Below are 20,927 nucleotides of genomic sequence, written 5' to 3'. Positions count from 1 at the left end.
TGTTCAGCACTATCTTCTGAATGAATTGTTCATGATATTACTGAATCATCTTGTTCTCTATCAAAAATGAAATTTTATCACTTATTGATTGTACATAATATTGCTTCAAAAAATCCACAATCATTGATATAGTTACATATTATGTATTGACGACAAAAGATCAGTTTCTATGGCTAAAATGTTCAGTAATGAAAATAAAACTATAGACCTTTAGAAATTATAAAACATTTTTTCTGTTGATTGAATTTGATTTAAGCAAGATTCAATCTTATAATCTACGCTTTTGCACTTAAATAATGATGGTACGTTAAATACATATTTCATACAGCTAAGAAAAGTAAATTATCAATTGGTAAGTAAAAATTCTTAATAAGATTTAAACTTCAAAAATAGTTTGCATCTGGAATTATTCAGATTCAAAGTATGCTACGAAAGGAATGTGGAATTTTAAAAATGCGGTTGTTTCGATTTACACGCTGAACTGTGCTTATGTTTAGCTCTTTGTTATTTACTTTTCGTTTCAAACTTTTTGTGTACCTGTTTAAGACTGGTTGACTGATAATTTTATCATATTGTTTTTGTGTTATTTTTTCACTTGTAGCTGGTGGTATTTAGTGAATGTTTATGTTGATATACCGAGTTGAGGAATGTCTGGCCGTCGAGTAGTGCCATCTGCAAGAGCGATATCGAACCCGATATTAATCAAAGGCGGGAAGTTTCCCCGGGTTAGCGAAGGAATATAAATATAGAAGACGGGATAGAGGGAGGGAGGAATGCTGAGATTAGAAACAAATATTCGACAAAGTTGGCAAGTGTCTGTCAGTGTGTGAGTGCGGAGTTTCAGGGATGTGCGGGTGATATGGATGGAGCTCCTTCAGGGAAGATGGGCAAGTTCTCGCCGACCGGTAAGAAGAAAAAAGAGCGATGGCTCCTCACCAGGAAGACGTGGAGATACATGGCCGACGCCGGGAGGAGGCTCATCCCGGAAGGCCACCCGATCCGTGGACCGGAGGATTTGCCGAAAATCGAAGCTTACTTCCAGGAGGTGTGTAGCAAAGAGTCGAAGTTTCTGCTCTGGAGGAAACAGTCTTATCCCGGCGCCATGGTCATGAGAAGAGGCCGGAGAAGGAAGAAAGGAGGCAGCTATAGAGAGAAGACTTGGTCGGCCGACGAAGCCGAAGAAATCAAGAAAGATCTTGAACAGCCGTCGACTTCAAGCTCTTCGAGCAGGTTGGATCTTCCTAGGATGAAGGAGGAGTTTCTTTTCGGTAAACCCAAAGAGGACGAAGAATTAATAAGTACTCTTAAAAATTTCCTCTACGGGTCTTTAGACATACAGATCCTGTTTGATAAGCTCAAAGAACAATTCGATCATATTTCATCCAGGAGACCTGTGATAACGCCGGAGCGACATGTGGACACGAGCCTGTTGGAAATTCTAAGGAGGTACTACTCAAAATCGACTAACAGGGAAAAAGTTATAAGCGATTTGCTGACCGACAGGAAGAAATTAGAAAGACTGTATTTCGAGCTAAGAAAATCTCGGGGGTTTACTGTAAGAATGAAAGGATGGCTTCCGAAATCCGAAGAAGAAGAGGAGGAGGAAGAAGAGGACACCGCAGAATCCTCCACGGCGCCTAATTCTCCGCTCGTCGTCGAACCCGAACGCATCACGTCTCTAGGTACTCAAACTCGGTCGATACCGCCCCAATCCTGGGCTGTGATAAACGAGGAAGTGAAGAAAGTCAGGGCGAAAGAAGCGGAAACCGCGGAGAAAGAGGCGAAATTCATGGCGGCAGGTGGCAGGAGGAGTTCTGTCGATAACGACGATGTATCTCCTTCAGTGAGTGACACTATCAAAAGGTATTTGCGTATGGCGAGGAAAAAGAGCGTCGACTCGGACAAAGCCGACCGTTTCAAGCGTGTCAACTACGACAGGAATCTGCGTAACATCAAGGGTAAAGGGGAACCGTCGATATCGGAAGACGACGGGACCGACAAATCCGCACAGACGGACGAGAGTTGGATCGTCGCTCTCCGGGATCTGAAGATCGAGACGACGGAGATCGACTACCCTAGCTCCAGGTCTAGCCTGACAGAGGGGACCGTCTCCCCGACCTCGCCGACTTCCAAGTCCTTCTTGTCCTCCGGCCAGACATTCCTCACAAACTTACTACATGGCCTACAGGACAAATCTGCCCCTGTTCCAGGAGGTGGCGGGACGATGCACAAATCCAAGAGTTCGACGAGCGTCGTGCCTGGAAGCAGGCTCGTCTCGAAGAAGATCTGGAAATCCAGGTCTAAGAGTCAAAGCCGCGCCACCCCTTCCGCAACATCAGTATGGACCCCACAGGTAAATCAAAATTTACTTTTACATACTTTTAATTTACACTTATATTTATCCATTTTTATACAATGTTTAAACTTCTATTTGGCCCCTCCGATATTAGCAATACTTAAAAACGTGTGTTTTAAAATTTTCTGTTGTTTACGGTGTATTTTATAGAAGGGTTAACAAAACTTGAACACAGATAATTTAAACCATTTCTTTTTAACATTCTTAAAAAAATAAATATTTTCAGAACTATTGTACAAACGTACAGTAGGTATTTTCTACCTTACTGCACAAACATTAGAATGAAAATTCCAGCACAGAGTATATTAATAAACTTTGATTAGTATTAATGATTAAGTAAGAGAAACTGCAGGGAAAAAACCTTGGAAATGTTTTGATGTATGTTCTAAGCTTAGACAGTGGTAGTCAGTTATAAATCACTTGAAAAAAAGTATTATTTATAACCGCAAAATGTGTATATCTTTATCAACTAGAAACGTAGTTAAAATTCGCATGTAAAAATTAAGACTTTCTACGAAGTCTTTTAGCCGAGTTGTTGCGGCATTTTTGAATGGTCAAATTTGATAGTTTATTAGTTGGTAAACCCTTATTTGCACTCGTGTACTACAAGGTTTAATTGCGTATTTTAACATCGTAAATTTTCAAATTTACGCGGAAAAAAGAATTGGCAGTCGATTCGGTAAAAAGTCTGGAGAATTCGCCGACCCGGAGCACGCAAACACGCTTGTTTTTAAGCGGTTCAGGCCAAATATTCCGTCCTTTCATGATAAATCGAACGGCTAAGTTCGTACAAAACCGAGAAAACATTTACGGAAAAGAACACTTCTCGAAATACATCTTCGGATTCGGAAGTTCCGCTTTAAAATTATCACATACTTAGCTATGCAAAACAACTTCGGTGTTAAGTCGTCGAAGATAGAAATAGGATAATCGGTTTATTGTCGGATCATTGTACTGAACCAAAAATTTTACATTTAAAGAAAAAAAATTATACTCTTGAAGCTCATAAAGGATTGTTGATCTAAATATTTTTATAAACATTTGTTTAAGTTTTCAATCTAATTATAATCAAATGGCGTAAATACTGCCTAAATATTTCAATATTATTGAAATACAAAAAAATAAATAAATAAACTAACATGTTCATTTTTTCACAATAAATCTGTGAACGTTCTTGAGCGAAATGTTGGGCCGTACTAAAGCAAATTTAGATGCATCTAACTTTAAAAATCTATTTTCTCTTCTCAAATAAAAGTTGTTCTACTTATCTAAAAAAAAAGTTGATAGTAATAAACATTCTATTACAAAATTGTTTTTAATAATTGCTTAGTTTAAAATATTTTTTTAACTTAATCACTTTATTTTCCTAAACACAGACAGGTTCACAGAAATATTTCATTAAAAATCAAACCCCAGCCAAACAATTTATATTCAATTCATTTCGATTTATTTATATTTTATGTTTTTTTCTGGCAAATTATCAAGTTTATACTAAACAACATTTTTTGTCAGACCGATTGGGCTTGAAATTAATATTTTAATTATCCAAATTTACTGCCAGTTTTTGGTAAGCATACAGTCTTTATTTTTGAATGTACTATAATCCGCGACGAAATTGGATTAGGGCGTTAGCCACTGTTCAACAGAGCATGTAGTGAAAAATAGTAGAAATAGACAAAAAAATTAACAGTTCAGACATTATGTACCGCACATAAACTCTTTTGTTTATTAATTTTTACGATCCCAGTCCTCTTTTGAACTTGAAGATACAATATCAAATATACGATTTCACAAACTCTATGCCATTGCCAAAATTGATAAAACGTCAAAAAAAGGGTTACAAATCCTTCGTCTTTTTTAATGTTAGCAACAGACATGTCGATGTTGATAAAATGCCGCCTATAAAAACCTCTACCAAACAATAGCACCAACGAGCGTCTCGAAATAGAAAATAGAAATAGACGAAAGAAGGAGAGAATAGTAGTGGCGGGATGTAATTATTGCATTTGATATAAAGAGAAAAAAGTGGCTAACGGAAATGTCCACTGTTCTAAAATTGTCTCAGCTACCAACAATAAACATGTTAAATCGTAAAAATCTCGGCGGAAAGGGAAGCTGTTAACCTGCGACTGCTTCGAATTCGGTTTCGATTTCATTACGTCATAAAAAGTTTCAATTTAATGGGACATTCTCGTTCTAGCCGTGAAAAACTATATAAAAAGTTGGTAACGAAGTTTGTCCATCCAGCATTATCCTCGAATGTATTGTGAGGAAGAATGGCTTGGTTTGTGACCCATTTGGTGTACCGCGTTCCTCTAACTCGGCTATAGTTTTCTTTGTTTTCATTGCTAAGACATATCTTTTTGATGCTGCAACTGGTACTGATTCCAGTTCTGTATTTTGCGAGGTTCGGGTGCGCTGTTCCTTTTGTGCATATCTTCCATCCAATCACGATTACTTTTACAATTACTCTGATATCATTGAGCTCCTTTGTTTACCATTTTGAAACACGTCTAGAGAAATTTGTTTATCTGTCTTTATTACCGCACTTTTAATGTTCTCTTCTCTATGCTGCAGTGAGAGTCGTTGAAGTGCCTCTAGGAAAGGAAATAGCTAAGCTAGTCCCAGCTTCAGTTTAATCTTGTCGTTGCTATAAACAATTACTGCAGCTCCTACCTAATTATCCACTTTGCACCTATCAGAGTATATTTGATGCTATTTTTTACGCTAGGCTAATCAGTCATACCCATGTCTCAATATATTTCATTAATTCGCCATACAATGCCAATCTTTTAAGTATTCTACTATCTCTGTAGCACATCACTTGATTCCAAAATTGTACTGTAATTGAATGATAAATTTAGAAATTCATTAAGATAAATCATAGTCCTTCCACATCCAAAATGTAATTGTAATATGTAAACAATGTTTGTAAATCCCAGGCTCTGAAGATGATCTCAATAATGATCGAAACGTTGGCACGTAAAGAAAATGTTTTTCTGAAACCTACATCACACCAGACCGCATCTCACGATTTCTAAATAAATAAATCATAGTTCTACTTTTCTTTTTAACATATCTGGTTCCACCTCTAAATACGTGTCACATCGACCTGAACCCTGTTTATTTTGTATTAATATTCCCCAACAAATTGCGAAATTTACGCGTAATTTTTTTTTTATTGCATTCTGTACAAAATTTATACCTTTATCGATGTGAACGAAAGATCAGGGAGGAACCTTTCAGACTAGGGCGTTGGGGGAGAGGTTTAGGGTTTGTTAGGTCATTAGGCCACTGTCATCTAAGGCGACGTGGAGATTTTCTAGATTGGGACGTTGATGAAGGGCTTGAGCTGGTGGATTGAAAGTTGAGAATCATGTTCAAATCATGAATTTCACGAATCGGATGTCTAGATCTTTGTGATTGATTTGGGTAGGGACATAGAAAGAAGCGTTGACGATGGGGGGGCATTTGATTGAAATTATTCAATTATTTGGGTCTTAGATGGCTTCACTGCACCCCATAGCACGACTCCGTAATCCAAATTGGTCAAATTAGTGTCTTGTATATTGTTAATTTGTGTGTACTTAGTGCGGATTTGGGTCCAAGTACGTGTCTGAGTTGTTTCTATCTTCGGTTCAGTTCTTGATTTTTTGTTTGTTTTATGTGTCTTCGATATAATTCCGAACCAAATGTAACGGATTTATTGGATGTAGATCATATACCTTACTGCACTCGTGGGCAGGTACGTCTTCTAACTGGGAACGCCTAGGTGTGCGTGCGTTGCTTCTGCTGCAAAGTTAAAGTCAGAGTGTAAGGATTGCAGGGTCGTCCGTGAAAGTTGTGACGTGGGTGTTACGGTATATCAGAATGTCAGCGTGTAAACTGTGTAAATGTTTGGTTCTAGGATAATCCCTTAGGGAACGCCGGCCTTGATGGTCTTGGTGACTGAAAATTCAGAGCCAATTCTCGCCTTCAACCAGCGATCCAAGGAATTCAGGATTAGTTAGGAGTGGTGGGTGGAAGCCTGCTTTTAAATTTTAAAATGAGACCGGAACCTAATTCCATATTTTTTTATTACGGGTACACCCTTGAACCACTGTGTTCCACATGTCGGTTGTACACTTTTGTAAAACCTTGTCATTATTTCCGTACCTGTTTTGCCAATTTTTTCAGTATTTTCCTTTTAGTTTGCTGTACAGATCTGTGAAATGAGTTTAACTACCTTTTCTTATAGCATCTTTTGCTAGTTCATCTATCTTTTCATTAAATACTAGATATCTCCACTTGTTTACCTTTCCTTTTAGTGTAGTTCATTTTCTATAGGTTTTCAAATACGTATTAAGTGATTGTGCGACGAGTATGTGTTTCGATTTGTGAGCTTAAGAAGTGAATTTGATATATTTATCTAACATATTTTCCAATTTCTCTATCTATTATTGGTATAAGCCAACACAAGAAGGCTCCTGGTTTTGAACTGACTGCCAAAATTCTTCGACATCTACCTAGAAAAGCTGTAGTTTTCTTTATCAACCTTTACAATTCTGTTCTAAGAATAGCATACTTTCCATCCCAATGGAAATTTTTTTTCACTCCGAATGATCCTAGGTCCTACGTAACCGACGAATACTTTCTAGTCTGGTCTCCATCACTCGTCTATCGTTCAGAAGCAGGAATACCACAAGGACGTACATTTACCCATCCTCTATATCCCTACCTATCTATATCTATCCCTACCATTTATGAAACCTTTCCACCTATGTTAATGATACCACCATCCTTTGCACTCATGAAGATCCTGCCATGTTGAGATGAAACCTGCAAACACATGTCACATCACTTGAGCAGTGATTCAAGTGGTGGAAGATAAACATACAAGAATGTGAACATGTCACTTTCACCCTTCGGAGAATAACCACTGCTCCATCTACTACAATAGTATCCCTGTCCCACCAGCTAATGTAGTCCGCTACCTTGAGCTGTACATTGATAAACGACTTACATGGAACCCACACATATCACACATTAAGGGCAGTAACTTCTTAACGAAGTCTTTGCTGGTCAAATGATCAAAACTGATCCTACAAAATAAACTATTTTGAGACCCATTTAGACATTTGTCTTCGAACTTTGAGATGTAACAAAACGTTTCAATCCCTACAATCCAAAATCCTCCTAACCATCGTCATTATATGTATACAATCTATAATTCACAATGATCTTAATATCCAATATGTCCTTGAAGTATCGTAAAACAGCGCAAGAGGTTTCACATAGAATTATCATGTCCCGCAAACCATCATGTCAGAAAAATTTCATACGCACCATTCCAAGAAATCCTCCTGGCGACTGAATCCTCGCGACCTCCTAAATGATAGTGAAAGCGATTACTGCTAATACGTAGGAGTGACTAATGAGTAGTTCCTTTTTATTTCTTACTTGTATTTTTTGGTGTTAAAGCATTGCAATTGGCGCATACATAAATAAACAAAGAGTGGGTTATAAAATTCATCCCGATGAACCTGGATATTTCTGCAGCTTCCCGTTCCCATACCTTGAAATTACCAGTCCCGTGGTTTGTGACGAGACTTAACGCCAGGATTTCAAAGTCCCTTTTTTCTTATTTAATAAAATAATAAAAGGAATAATGAAAGGTAACGTTTTCTCAGTGATAGGAGCCACTCAATAACAGGATAGGCCGTTGTCCATAAAGCACACACTATCACTGATCTTTGGGGATAGCCCCCTCTACTTGTTATGTATACACATCTAATCCTGACAAAATCTTCCCCTCTTGAAAAAAAGAAAGAAAAAATATGTACAACTATTACAAGGTAAATAAGCTGCTGAAATTTTTTTTTAAAAATTATAATCGCTGCTTTGATGAAGGTCGGTCACCACCTAATAAAGGTGTCTTCATATATTTTTATACATCTAATTCTGACAGGTTGTTTTGGAATCGAGCCGCTATTACACCATAGACATCAAGTTTGCTCAGACTCGATCTACTATCAAGGCTCATGTCTCGTTGGTATTTTTTAAACCCCGTAGTTTCAGCGGCTTTTTCCCTTCCGATTCGCAAACATCACGTTATCTTTAATCAAATAACATGTAAAAACTTCAATAAATGTTTATTGTCGACAGGTCATCTCCGAACAAACTGTAAAAATAAACGAAAGTTTGTTTATGTAGGCTAAAAGTAGAAATCTAATTAAAGCCGTATTAAATTGGATAAAATCTGTTTTTTTTCTATACCTCATTCATGACGGTTTCATATGTCACATACAAGCTTTATTTGTATGTGTACTAATATTATTTGTATGTGCAAAATGACATTTGAAACGAGTGGAATTGACAATTGTAAAAATACAGCCTGAAGAACAAAAACATCTTAAATAAACAGAATGTTCACGTTTTGATTGAATTGTTTGTGTTGTTGTGAAAAAACAAACATCGAGTTTAAAGTTGATATAACAAGGACATGCAGTGGGGAAAGAGGTCTCGATCGAAATGAGGCGATTCGGTGAATATTCGAAGGGGTCGCGACCACATCTATTTCTGTCTAGTTCTATTTCAGATCTGTAGGTTTACACTCGTAGTAGATTTAGTCGGACGGTGTCCAGTCTGAACAGCCATTCTCCCATCCTAGTCCCATCTGGCTCCAGCCGTTTATATCACTAAATAAGAAACTATTAACGGAGTAATACTGGACACTTATTGAAAACGTCTACCTTATTGCTAATAAATTTCTTATTTTAGCCAGAAAATGTCTTCAAAATCACCTTGATGATGGTGGTGGTGGACTTAGTTCCCTAGTTCAGTACAATCGACTCAATCAGAAGTATGAGGGCATTTTTTTTTTGTATCCGGTTAGATCTCAATTGAGCTGTTGCTTCGCATTCGAAGGTGATATGGGTGACTGTTTCGTCCTCCTCATTGCATAATTTGCAAATGGGATCATCATTGAATATACCTATGTTATGTAGATGTCTTCTCAGATGCCAGTGGACCGGATAGTCCTATATCTGGCCCTCTGTATATATGGTCTTGTAAATTTTCCTCTGGCCAGCGTGTCTGTTTTTTCATTACCAAAAATTCTTTTCCTGGCACCCAAGATATCATCAGGTTGTTATGTTTTGGAGATTTTGGATGCATTCACTGACTATTTTTGATCTGATTTTTTTACAGGCTAACGCTTTAATAGCTGCTTCGCTATCCGATCTTACGAGGATTTTTTGCCAGTATAACCTCTTTTAAATTTTTCTAGGGAACAAGCATTAATGGCATGTATATCTGCTTGAACACCCATATGGTTTCTTCGTTTATTTCGGAGCCATATGTTGGAGCCATTGGAGACAGCTTCACAGTCACCTTATTAAACGAAAATACTATTCGCCTTTTTGCTAGCCGTTAGTTTTTTAGAAATATGGCGTAATACTAAAACAATTACTGCAGTCAACTTTCCAGTTTTATATTGTTGAGATATAATTAGAGACAAATTTAAACGATCATTTCTTTACTAAAATTCTATTAGCCTTTCCGTTCACTCTGTAATTTTTTTAATAATACTAATAAATCGTTGGATATCACTTTACAGTCTTTTAATGCTAAGGTACTAATTTCTTTACTAAAATTCTATTAGCCTTTTCGTTCACTCTATAATTTTTCCTGTTAGTTTTTTCAATATTATCAAAAAGTCATTGGAGACAACTTTAAATCCTTTTAATGCTGAGATGTTAATTGAATTGAATTAAAACTCGCCTAATTAGACAAAAATATTATTAGCCTTTTTGCTGACACTTTTAGTTTTAGAATGATAAACATCATTGGAGACCACTTTACAGAATTTTAATCCTAATATATAAATTTGACTCAAATCGAAATGATTATAATGCTATATATTTTATGCGCTACATATTTTGTGTTCATTAGAATCAGTAGTTGCTATTATTTAACTATTGAAGTAAAGCAGAGTTTACTTATTTAAACAGGTTTAAAAAACATTTAAGTTTCTCTTCTTTCTATTGGAAAAAAAGTTACGGACTGGTAAGATGTTTCGACTTTTAAAAGCAAACAAAGATGAGAGGCGCCTCAGGTCGAGAGCAGTGTTTAGAGTATGGACTAGAAACAGGGCCAGCCAGACACGGCTTTTCTTCATCCTTGGATTAAAAACCGGGCTCGAATACCTTGCCGAGACAATTTATCCGAGTACAGCTCGGCACAATGTGGACGGCTTAAAATGTTTACGACATAAACACCGGGTTCGCAATCCTCAAGGGGTGTGACGTTAAAATCAACAAAACTCCGGACCGCTGCTCAACCGTTACTCATAAACCGGGAAACAAATAGATCTAAAATTAAACGAATCACAATCTCACTGACATTTATTACTTTTGTATACGTCAGTTTAGCATTGTTCACTTTGGACTTGGACATTATTATCCTCGGAATGAAAATCCTAACTCGTACATAAAATAATACCACCCTGGAATGAAATTTTTGCAAATCCAATTACAGACGCAAACCTTATTTGATAAAAGTAAAACGAAATAAGGATATTTATAAATAAAGTCGATTTATTTTGATGTTTAAGACACTCATATTGAGGTCTATAACAAAATAATCAATACATGGACCTGGACGTTTCCCCATGTTTATGTTGTCCTTTGCTGTGAAAGAGGCGAAATCAATAAATTACACCGCTGGAGATGGAAACAAAAAATGCGAGGAAACTCTGGGTGTTTAATTGTTCTACACACATATGTACATAAATACTTACTTACAATGCAATGATCTTAGCACACAAAAAACGTATAAATCATAATTATACATCAACAAGGCGCCAAACTGTTTGAACTGCGAACTCTTATTAATCTATCTTAGGAATGAAAATCGATATATTTTTCTTACTGTATATAATAATTTAAATAATTATAGGTGTCAACTTATTGAGAGAGAGAGAGAGAGAGAGAGAAAGAGAGGGAGAGAGAGAGAGAGAGGGGGGGGGATATAGCGATTTGGAAGACTAGCATGAAGACATAAGGAAAAGAAGAGAATAAGGTGTGTAAGAGGAAATGAAACAGAAAGCGAAAGGGGGGAAATAGAAAAATATTGTGGACGTAACTGTAATTAAAGGGGAAGGTAGAAAGAAAGTGAGATAGGTAGACAGATATATATATATATATATATATATATATAGAGAGAGAGAGAGAGAGAGAGAGAGCTGGAGTTATTGACAGAGGGAGGGAAGGAGGAAGATAGGGATAGAGACAGAGAAAGGAGGAAGAGGAAAGGAAATTGATAAACCGAGATAGAGAAAGGAAAAGTAGGAAAATAAAGGGAGAGATAAAGATCGAGAGAGAGAGAGAGAGAGAAGGGAGAGAGATAAAGAAAGAGAAAGCGATTGGGAAGTTTAGGATGTAGAGGTAAGGGAGAAGAAAAAAGAGAGAAATGTAAGAGTAAAGGAAACTAGGAGAGAGAAAGAAAGAGAGAGAGAGAGAGAGAGAGAGAGAGAGAGAGAGAGAGAGAGAAACAGATTCTGAGCGTATGCGCATATATAATATTAATAGAGAAGTGATCGATTGATTGATTATATATATATATATATACTTTATTTTTCCTTTTATACAAAAAACAATTACAAGAGTGTACATGAATAACAATCTGTCTGTAGGTAATATATGTATATTGTATAATAATTAATTTCCGGATAATTTCATCTAAACTTGGAGCTTTAAATTTTAAAGTCCTTGCTGGAACAAACTTTTTAGACTGTTTATTATTATTTATGATTGTTTGGAGATCGTGAGTTGTGGTCTGGTGTGACGTAGGTTTAGAAAAACATTTGCTTTGTCGTCCCAACGTTTCGATCTTTATTGAGATCATCTTCAGGGCTCAAAGGTTTTCTGTGTGGGATGTGCCAATGTGACTGTGTGTCGTGTTGAAAGTGCCCAAAAAGTGGCACATCATAGATTATTATTTATTCGTCTGCTTAAATAAAGTTTTATTTTTTCATGGAAAACAGTTTAATTCACAAAGGTTCATACCTGTTTAAGCAGATGCTTACTATTCTAACTTTCTATTATTAGTCATTTTTACCTTATGCATTACCGATTCGCAGAATGAAAATAAATAACGTTATATTTTATGTAAATTAAACTATCAATTATAGATCTGGTATTAAAGTTGTCTTTACAAAACATCATTTTGATTATGAGACAATATTTACGTGGCTGTTCATACACTAACATATTTCAAACTGCAGATCCTCAACGAATCGTTCAGTATCATTAAATTCTACCGTCATATATAAAAAAATTAAATTGTCGAAGAGGAAATCTTTTCTGAAGTATTGATTTCACAATATTTGAAGTAAAAAATTTAAATTCACATAATCGACATTGTTGAAGGCTATTAACTCTATGTTGTATATATAGATTTCAACGCGCCTCATTGTTTGATGTGAATCATCACAATCCAACTTAGCTGGGTCTATTCTTGCAAAACCACTTCTAGGAAGTAGCTGAACAGGGATCATAAATGATTATTTTTTTGTTGTATGTATTGCCGTTAGATTATAGATATATGTTACATTATAGTCCTAAGGTTACATTTAATAATTTGTTGGATTCGTGAAGAGCGGTCATGTTATATTTAGTAATTGTAAACTTGTTTGATATGTACAAAATTTGGGCGAAAAGGGACTTTAATTGTTAATATATAAGAAAGTTGGCTTAATTGCTTTATTATTGTCATGTCGATGGATAATTCTTCAAGATTCGCTTTGCTTTAAACGGTTCCATTTGATAAAAATTAATAGATTAAAAGGGGAGACGCTTTATTATTTTTTTTACGTAAAACGCTCAGTTTTGGAAGTGGGTCTCGTTTCTAAAATTACCTGTTAACAGTTTTATTTCGGTCCGTTGAGTGCGCGGGGAGGGGTTTCGAAGTCTTCATCGTCTTTGATCCGTCCGGACGAAGGCCCACTCATCTTCCATCTCATTGGGTATCCAATTAATTATATCAGCCGATCGAATCCCCCGATCTCGGCTGCCAAATTCCGGTCCCGCCTACGCCTCCGCCTTTTAAAAAAATCCCGAAAGGACGTCCGTGGCAGAACCGAAATAAATAATCGTGAGAGGGCGGACCCAGCACTTAAGACCCGGCCTTCGAAGAGTTTACTACGGCACCCACTGTAAACCAGTGTATCTGACGTCAATACTAAATTATCCGACTGTTTTTGACACTCTTTTCTTTTACTATTCTGAAATCGATTAGTTGCAGTTCTGAAAATGTTTCTTTCTTAAGTTCTCATTTAGCAAAAATAAACCTGCAAATAAAAGCCAAGTAAAGTGCTGTCATGCAAGAGGGTTTTACGGTTAACGCCAGGTGTCGCAGATGAAGATCATTTTGCAATACTAAAAAAAAGAAAAAAGGAGGCAATGCCGGGGAGTACGTACATACAACCACAAACAAAGCAAATAAAATCACCGGATACCATGAACATCTGTACAAATATCTGCGTTATATGAGCAAATCGATAGTTGATAATTATTGATCAGTCTGAGTTTCAACAAGGCCGGTTTTGCAAAAGCCCCTACTAGTCGTATTTATTCCTCTAACATATATCGACTATAAAAGTCAGTGAGTGAGAAAGTGCGAGAGAGAGAGAGAGAGAGAGGAGAAGAGAAGGGAGAGAGTGAGTGAAAGAAAGAGAGGGAGAGAGAAAAAGATAGAGAGAGAGAGAGCGCGAGAAAGAGAGAGAGTGAGAGGGGGTCTAAACAACATATGTGGAGAGGAGAAACTAAAGAAAATGGTTACAAGTGAGATGAAGAGAGAGAGAGAGAGAGAGAGAGAGAGAGAGAGAGAGAGAGAGAGAGAGATAGACAGACAGAAATGAGAATGATGAAAGAAAAGAGAGAGAAAGATGGACAGTGAATGAGAATGATGACAATGCGTGACATAGAGAACCGGTGAATGGGTAATAGCGCTTATAGTAATACTTATATATTATCGGTAAGCAAATAATTAATAATATCATACATATATTGGATAATAATAAAGTTTCGGATAAGTCCATCTGTAAGTTCAGGGCATCACATTTTAAAGATCCTGCTGGAACAAGCTTTTGAGACTGTTGATTATTATTTCCTTTTATACGTCTGTGGAAAAAGAAAATAAAGATAGAGAGAAAGAAGGAGTAAGGGAAGGAGAGGGATTAAGAAAGAGAGAACATAATGAGAGGAAAGGAGAGGAAAGGAGAAGAGGGAGAGAGAGAGATACAGTCTGACAGACAGACAGAAGGAGAGACAGAGAGAGAGAGAGAGAGAGAGAGAGAGAGAGAGAGAGAGAGAGAGAGAGAGAGACAGACAGACAGACAGACAGACAGACAAACAGAGAGAGAGGGAGAGAGAAAGAGAGAGTGAGAGAGAGAGAGCGAGTGAGAGAGGAAAAGATATGTAACTAAAGTTTTATGTAATTTTTTAAAAGACAGATCTTTGAAAACGTTAGAATTAGTCGTTAACTATCTCTTATTTATTATTTTACATCTATCTTTTTTTTGTAGAACAGAAGTAGAGAAAGAAGTAGATTGTTTTATGTTTCAGGGTAGATGCGTTTGGAGTAACGTGAGCGGGCGGAGTGTTACGCTGACGGAGACAACGCTGCAGCAGTTGACGGAAATTGAAAGGAGGATCCTGCAGAAGGTCGCCTTGGCCAAGCTGCAAGCGTTGAACCTAGGGGTCACTGTGAAAATACCTTCAGGTAGGCCGTTTTCCACAATCCTTCGCTGGATAATAAACATCAAAAATTGTGTTTGTCTATTTTTTCCTTTTTCTTCTTCTTCTTCTTCTTGGCCTCGGTCCAAGCAGTCGTTGGCATCACGCTTCAAATTCGAGCTCGTATTCATACAGTAGAAAATCTGATCGAGGCAAAATCTTTACTCAATGCAAAATTATTATTGCTCCCGTTGACATCTCGCCAGTCGCTTGTTCCCACTCAAAACTCAAAGCCAAAAGTATACAATACATGCTAAAAAGTCAAGCAGAAATTACGTGACATTAATAAAAACATCGCTATTCGCTATAATGATCCAAACAGTCAACTTGAAAAAAATTTCATTATTTTTAAATAACTAAAGATTATTGGCATCAAGGTTGAACGGATATACTATATTGTCAAACCGTTGGTGAAAATTTAACCACGCGTTAGATGGTAGATGTATTAATCGGATTGTGTATTGTACTGCGCCCTTTAATAGGCATTGCATCTATTCTGTGCTTAAAACATACCGGCAAGTGGAATCTCTTCTGCGATTTCGTTGGATCACCGAAAACACTTTCTCCTGCTGGCGAGTGTAGCACCATAGTTTAGTTTGTTAGTAGATGTGGTTTACTATCCTTTACAGAATCTGCTCGTGCCGTTGGGTTCTGCCAATCTTCAGATGTCCATTTAACTTGCAGTGTCTGTTAGGATTCGCAGTTTTTCCCTATTTCCTTTAATACATTATGTTACCTCTTTCCTACCAAAGTTTGTTATGAGTTTCTTGGATTGGTTTTGTCCAATGAGCGAATTCCATTGTTCCCTCATTTCCTTTTTTATCCTTCTGTCTTAGGATAGTGTGTATTCCTGTACCACAGAAATGCTCGGGCCCTATCAGCGCTATAGCATACTTTCTCGTCGCCTTCTTCTCCCACATGTCCCGGGACCCATCCGAAGCTGACTTTGTTCTGCATACCTAATTTGTTTAGTTTGGTATCGCATTTCAGCACCATCATTGATCTAATGGTGTTTGAACTTAGCGCTTTGGTGGCTGCTAGGCTATCTGACATGAGAGCTACATTCTTTTTTTTTTGTACCCTTATTCAGGTTGAATTGGGTAATCTTTCGATTGCCTTAGCTTGGAAGATATTGGTGCACTTTCCCATGAGTTTCGAGTATTTGGTCCCAGGACCGAATACAATTGCCCCCGTGCCAGGTGTTAGTTACATTATTATAACTATACTATGGTCTGAACTTTAATCGAGTCTCATATTACTACAAAATAATCTTAAAGTTGATTTTAAATTATTAATTTTAATCTTATAATCAGGGCCAGGGGGCAGGGGAAGTGAGAAAGGCCTAGTGGTTAGGGATGGTCACTATAATAATAATAATAATAATAATAGGGGGGCGTCGGTGGCCGCAAGGTTTAGTCTTTGACACGGCGCTCATCACTGTAAGGTAAAGGTCCCGGGTTCGAATCCAGCGGCCCTGCATTCGAACCCGACATACTTACAAATGGGCTTTTTTTCAAAAACACCGGCACCCTGAGGGTTTATATGACCTCTGCTGTTGCGAACCCTCGTAAAAAAAAAAATAAAAAAAAAAATAAAGATGTACATATTTATAAGTATAGATAACATTATTTTCTTTTCCCAAATCAATCATCTAAGCCTATAAACCAAGGCATTATTTTTTTCTATTTGGCCCAGTCATTATTAATGTGCATCTTCCTGAATAGTTGCCATGATCAAAGAGAAAGGATTGGGCCAGTTTACTACCACTCCATGATTTTATGTCATTTGAAGTGAAAGAAATTAGTAAATTAATAATCAACCAAATCTCCTCGAACGGTTTATTTTATATCTCCGGTCCTAATTTATTTGTGGAGGCCAGTTTGTAGTTTATACGGTTCTAAACCATTGTAAATTTCCTTGTGGTTCGGTCGAGTCGTTTCAAAGTTATTGCAATTTTTGTGATTTTCCAAAATGAAGGGAAAAAATTGTATAAAGTTTATTTGATTTTCCCCAAAAACATCCCCTATCAACTTTGTTTCTTGTTAAAATTTTTGTTTAACTTAATTTGCTACTGTGCTCTGTCACAAAATAATTGTACCTCAATAGATAGCTCGAATTTGCTCTACCACAAATTGATTCTTTTTAAGCTAAGTTGTTTGGTTGGTGTGCAAATTGTGTAGTTAAGTAAAAAAATTTGCTTAATTGTATTGAATCTTAAAAAAATACAAAATTAAAAAAAAATTCATTTTATTCATCAATTCACACCATAATTCAAGAAAATGTCTTCTTAAATAAGCTTGTATTAATTTATTCAAAAGACGTTTCTAAGTCTGTACCTGTTTTTCAGAAAGCCCCCAGCCGTCGGCCGTCGTCCAGAAGCCGAAAAGGAAAGCTTATCTCTTGAAGAGGAAAGCGATCACGACGGGCTTTTTCGACTCGAGCCACAAGGACAAAGGTAAAGAAAGGGACACTGTGCAACGACGCGGACGGTTGATCGACTTAGGGCAGTTTTCCTATGTTCCAGGCAGCAGCACGGAAAGCTGTTCCGGGAACGGTGGCGGCACTGTGTTCGGCATACCTTTGGAGCAGTGCGTCGAAAATGAGAGGGCGAAGACAAATCAGCTTTCCCCAGAAGAACCCCTCCTCGAGCTCAGGAGGAAATCGCACCATGGAAGCAGAGGCAGCTTCAGCTCTCTCATCGAACCCAGACCCGACGAGGTAACTTCCGTTATTTATCTTTTGCCTTTTTTGCACGAACGTGAAAACACAAGCCTTTTTCTTGTGAAAGATGGCATTTAAATGTCAGTGGCTCAACCAGGAAACATTTTTTCACATCATAAACAAATATAAATGGTCTAATTCACCACAATCTTTTTAATTTTACTGTCAATGTGTCAAATTTTCGATTTGTAAAGCCTGGGCCTTGAAAAGCCAAGAAATCACGAAAAAGGAACGGATTTCACGGGTGAGTCTATGTGACCCAGTAGGAAATCTATTTTAGGTCAAACCACTCATACCACTTCTACCCCTCTTCAACGATAGCCTAATATCTATATACTTATTTATATATACAGATTATAAATACATTTTGATTTATTTCATTTACTTAAAGCATTATTGCTAAAAAAAACAGGGCTGACCTTACCGTCGGACAATGGTTTGAGGGCTAGACTTCCGCGTAGACGGAATAGAATCGATTATTTTCTTTTTATTTATTTTAGCCTGTGTGATGTGCCAATTTTAAAATGCACTTCAGTCAGACAAAGATTACATAAACATGCTTATTTATCACTAAAAAGTTCGGAGTGCAGATTTTGTTTTATATATATAATAAATGTCTATGCAATGTCTATCGTGTTTTTAATATAAACATTTATTAAATCTACAGAATGTAACACGATTAACAGTACATATTATGTTCTATAGTGAGAATTCTTCCTTAGGTCTGGGGTCATTTTGGTCTGCTTATCCTCGCAGTTTTGGTCTGTCAGACGCGTTTTGTTATTAAAGTCTATCTGTTAAATTAACGGTCTAGATATAACAAAGAGAAAATGGAAAAAGAAAGGAAGAAAGAGAGAGAGGGAGAGAGAGAGAGAGAGAGAGAGAGAGAGAGAGAGAGAGAGAGAGAGAGAGAGAGAAACAGAAATATAGTTTGACAGTACTCACAGTAAGGAGGAGGCAAAGCGTGATAGTTGCTTAAGTGAATGATAAATAGATTGAGAGAGAAATATAAAGAAATAGTGGTACAAACAGAGGAAGAGAGCGAGAGACGTCGCATCGAGATTGAGAGTGAGGATGAAAGAAAGAGAGAGAGATCAATAGAAAGAAACTTAAATAAATTAAATAAAATAGAGTTAAATAGAGAAACAGAATGATACATAAGATACATATGTTGATATCTAGATCCATAGAGTTTTGTCTATATATACTATATATATAGACAATTTGATTGATCGATCCAAAATATGGTTGAAGATAGATGTATTGATAAGGGAATGATAAATTGATTGGTTGATAGATAGGTAGATGAGAGAGGGGGAAAAAGAGCGGAAAGATATCATCGAAAGAGAGAGTGGAAGGGAGGAAAATGGACTAAGAAAGAAAGAGTTTGATCAATACAAAAATGTGTACAAATCCAGCATTCAGTAAACTTACGTAGCACACATGTGTATGTATAGAAAAATCCTTATAAAAACCTCAAGCACTTTCTTATGCTAAAGAATTATAGCAATGCTTTTGGTGTCAAACAAATCAAAAGAAAAAATATAGAATTTTTTATCTTTATTTATATCTTTTATTCTATCGACCAGCCTTTACTCTATAATAGTCTCGTGGATTAGAGATCAAATAAATGAGTTCCTCAGTGGATGTGCACCAATAATTAATTATCATTCGCCATAGCTCCAAATATGATTTATATGGTCACATTTTATTTAAATGTGAGCGTATAAACTTTTACTCTCGACGTATAAAATTTGACTTGTAAGCGTATAAATTTTGAAAGGATGTAATCTTATAGTCGCAGTTAATCCTTTAATAACCCAAGTTCTTGAAACTTCCCTAGGAAACACTCGAGTAAAGTCAGCGGCCTGATTTTCCCGTGTGCATCAAGCCAGTAAAGCCAATTGAAAAAATAACATACAGCACGGTTATGAGATCCGGTTCCTGATTCACCATTGGTGATAGTTCTAATAAAGATTTTTCCTTTGGCACTGTCACAGAAAGAGGGCCGAGCCTGAATGAAATGTTGGACGGCCTAGACCAGAGTAAATAATTTCGTAGGAGTTTTCAGTAATTTTTTCCCAATAGTCGGACACTCTGTTTCAACTGAATTAGTGCCAAAATGTTATAATTCTCTAACTTAATTTATAAAAGTATCGCGACGCCAAAGTATCCTGACAAGACGCCGTGTAGTTCGGATAACGTCCGTTTCAAAATGAAGTAAAATATCGTGAACAATGTCAACGATTATTTGCGAGGAGGACGTGGTGCTGGTATGCTGAGGAGATATTTCTCGACCTCCGGTTGGCAACAGACCTCAAGGTAGACATACTTCTCTACCTTTGGCATTCACAAATGAATTCCTCAAACCCCCTCGTCTATATTTGGATATCTAGAAAAAGATTCCAAGAAAAGGAATAATGAGATTTTTAAACGTCATGTTGTGACAGTTGGATTTCTTCAATTAAATATTAAACCATTCTGATAAAACCAACGACGCGCGACAGTCCAATCGGTCTTGCTTCTTAAGATTATCAACCCTGTCGATTCATCGTTCGTACTAATACACATAGAAAACTTTATACAAGAAACAAAAGCTTTACACTGATACAAAAATTAGTGTTGGACTTTTACGTGTGTGTAACAAAATAATAAATCCAAAAAATTTTGATCTGCCTATTGTCGCGGAATGTCTTCATAAGTCGTTTTTCCACATTACTCTCTGCAGTTCAAGATTGAAGTACAAAAAGATGGAAAAAGATTGGCATATTAATTATATAGTTGGACATTAAGTTAAGGAACACACCACTCTTTCTCACCCACACTCTCTGAGAAAAGGGCATAACAAAAATAATATTTCAAATTTTTTTAAATAAATTTCCGAGCAGTTTACGGTGATTTATAATCAATGCTTCCAGAAAGGATGGTTTCCTTTATCTTGGAAAAAATCTTCACTGACACATTTGGAAAAACCGGGAAAAAAAGACCATTAAGACGTTTCTCAATACCGGCCTACAAGCTTCCTGCTGTTGGCCGGAAAAGTACTATAGAAGCTTATGATGAATTATGTCATT

At 36.8% G+C, this 20,927-nt stretch overlaps 1 protein-coding gene across 2 annotated transcripts in view; it reads left to right on the top strand.

Moving 5' to 3' along the window:
* The first annotated feature begins 792 nt into the window (after positions 1–792).
* Positions 793–20,927, top strand: part of LOC106666238 — a 32,196-nt gene continuing 12,061 nt past the window's right edge. Inside the window, exons 1-4 of one of the 2 annotated variants that reach the window (XM_014393295.2) lie at positions 793–2,353; positions 14,962–15,118; positions 17,480–17,587; positions 17,657–17,850. In XM_014393295.2, the coding sequence (XP_014248781.1) occupies positions 860–2,353; positions 14,962–15,118; positions 17,480–17,587; positions 17,657–17,850 (1,953 nt within the window). In that variant the 5' untranslated portion in view covers positions 793–859. The remainder of the gene's footprint in view (positions 2,354–14,961; positions 15,119–17,479; positions 17,588–17,656; positions 17,851–20,927) is intronic. The other variant, XM_014393294.2, reaches the window with a different exon arrangement.

Source organism: Cimex lectularius, unplaced genomic scaffold, assembly GCF_000648675.2.
Source record: "Cimex lectularius strain Harlan isolate CLEC.00 unplaced genomic scaffold, Clec_2.1 scaffold5, whole genome shotgun sequence".
Lineage (NCBI taxonomy): Eukaryota > Metazoa > Arthropoda > Insecta > Hemiptera > Cimicidae > Cimex > Cimex lectularius.
Note: the sequence above shows the minus strand (reverse complement) of the source record. Positions and strands in the feature narration are given on the sequence as shown.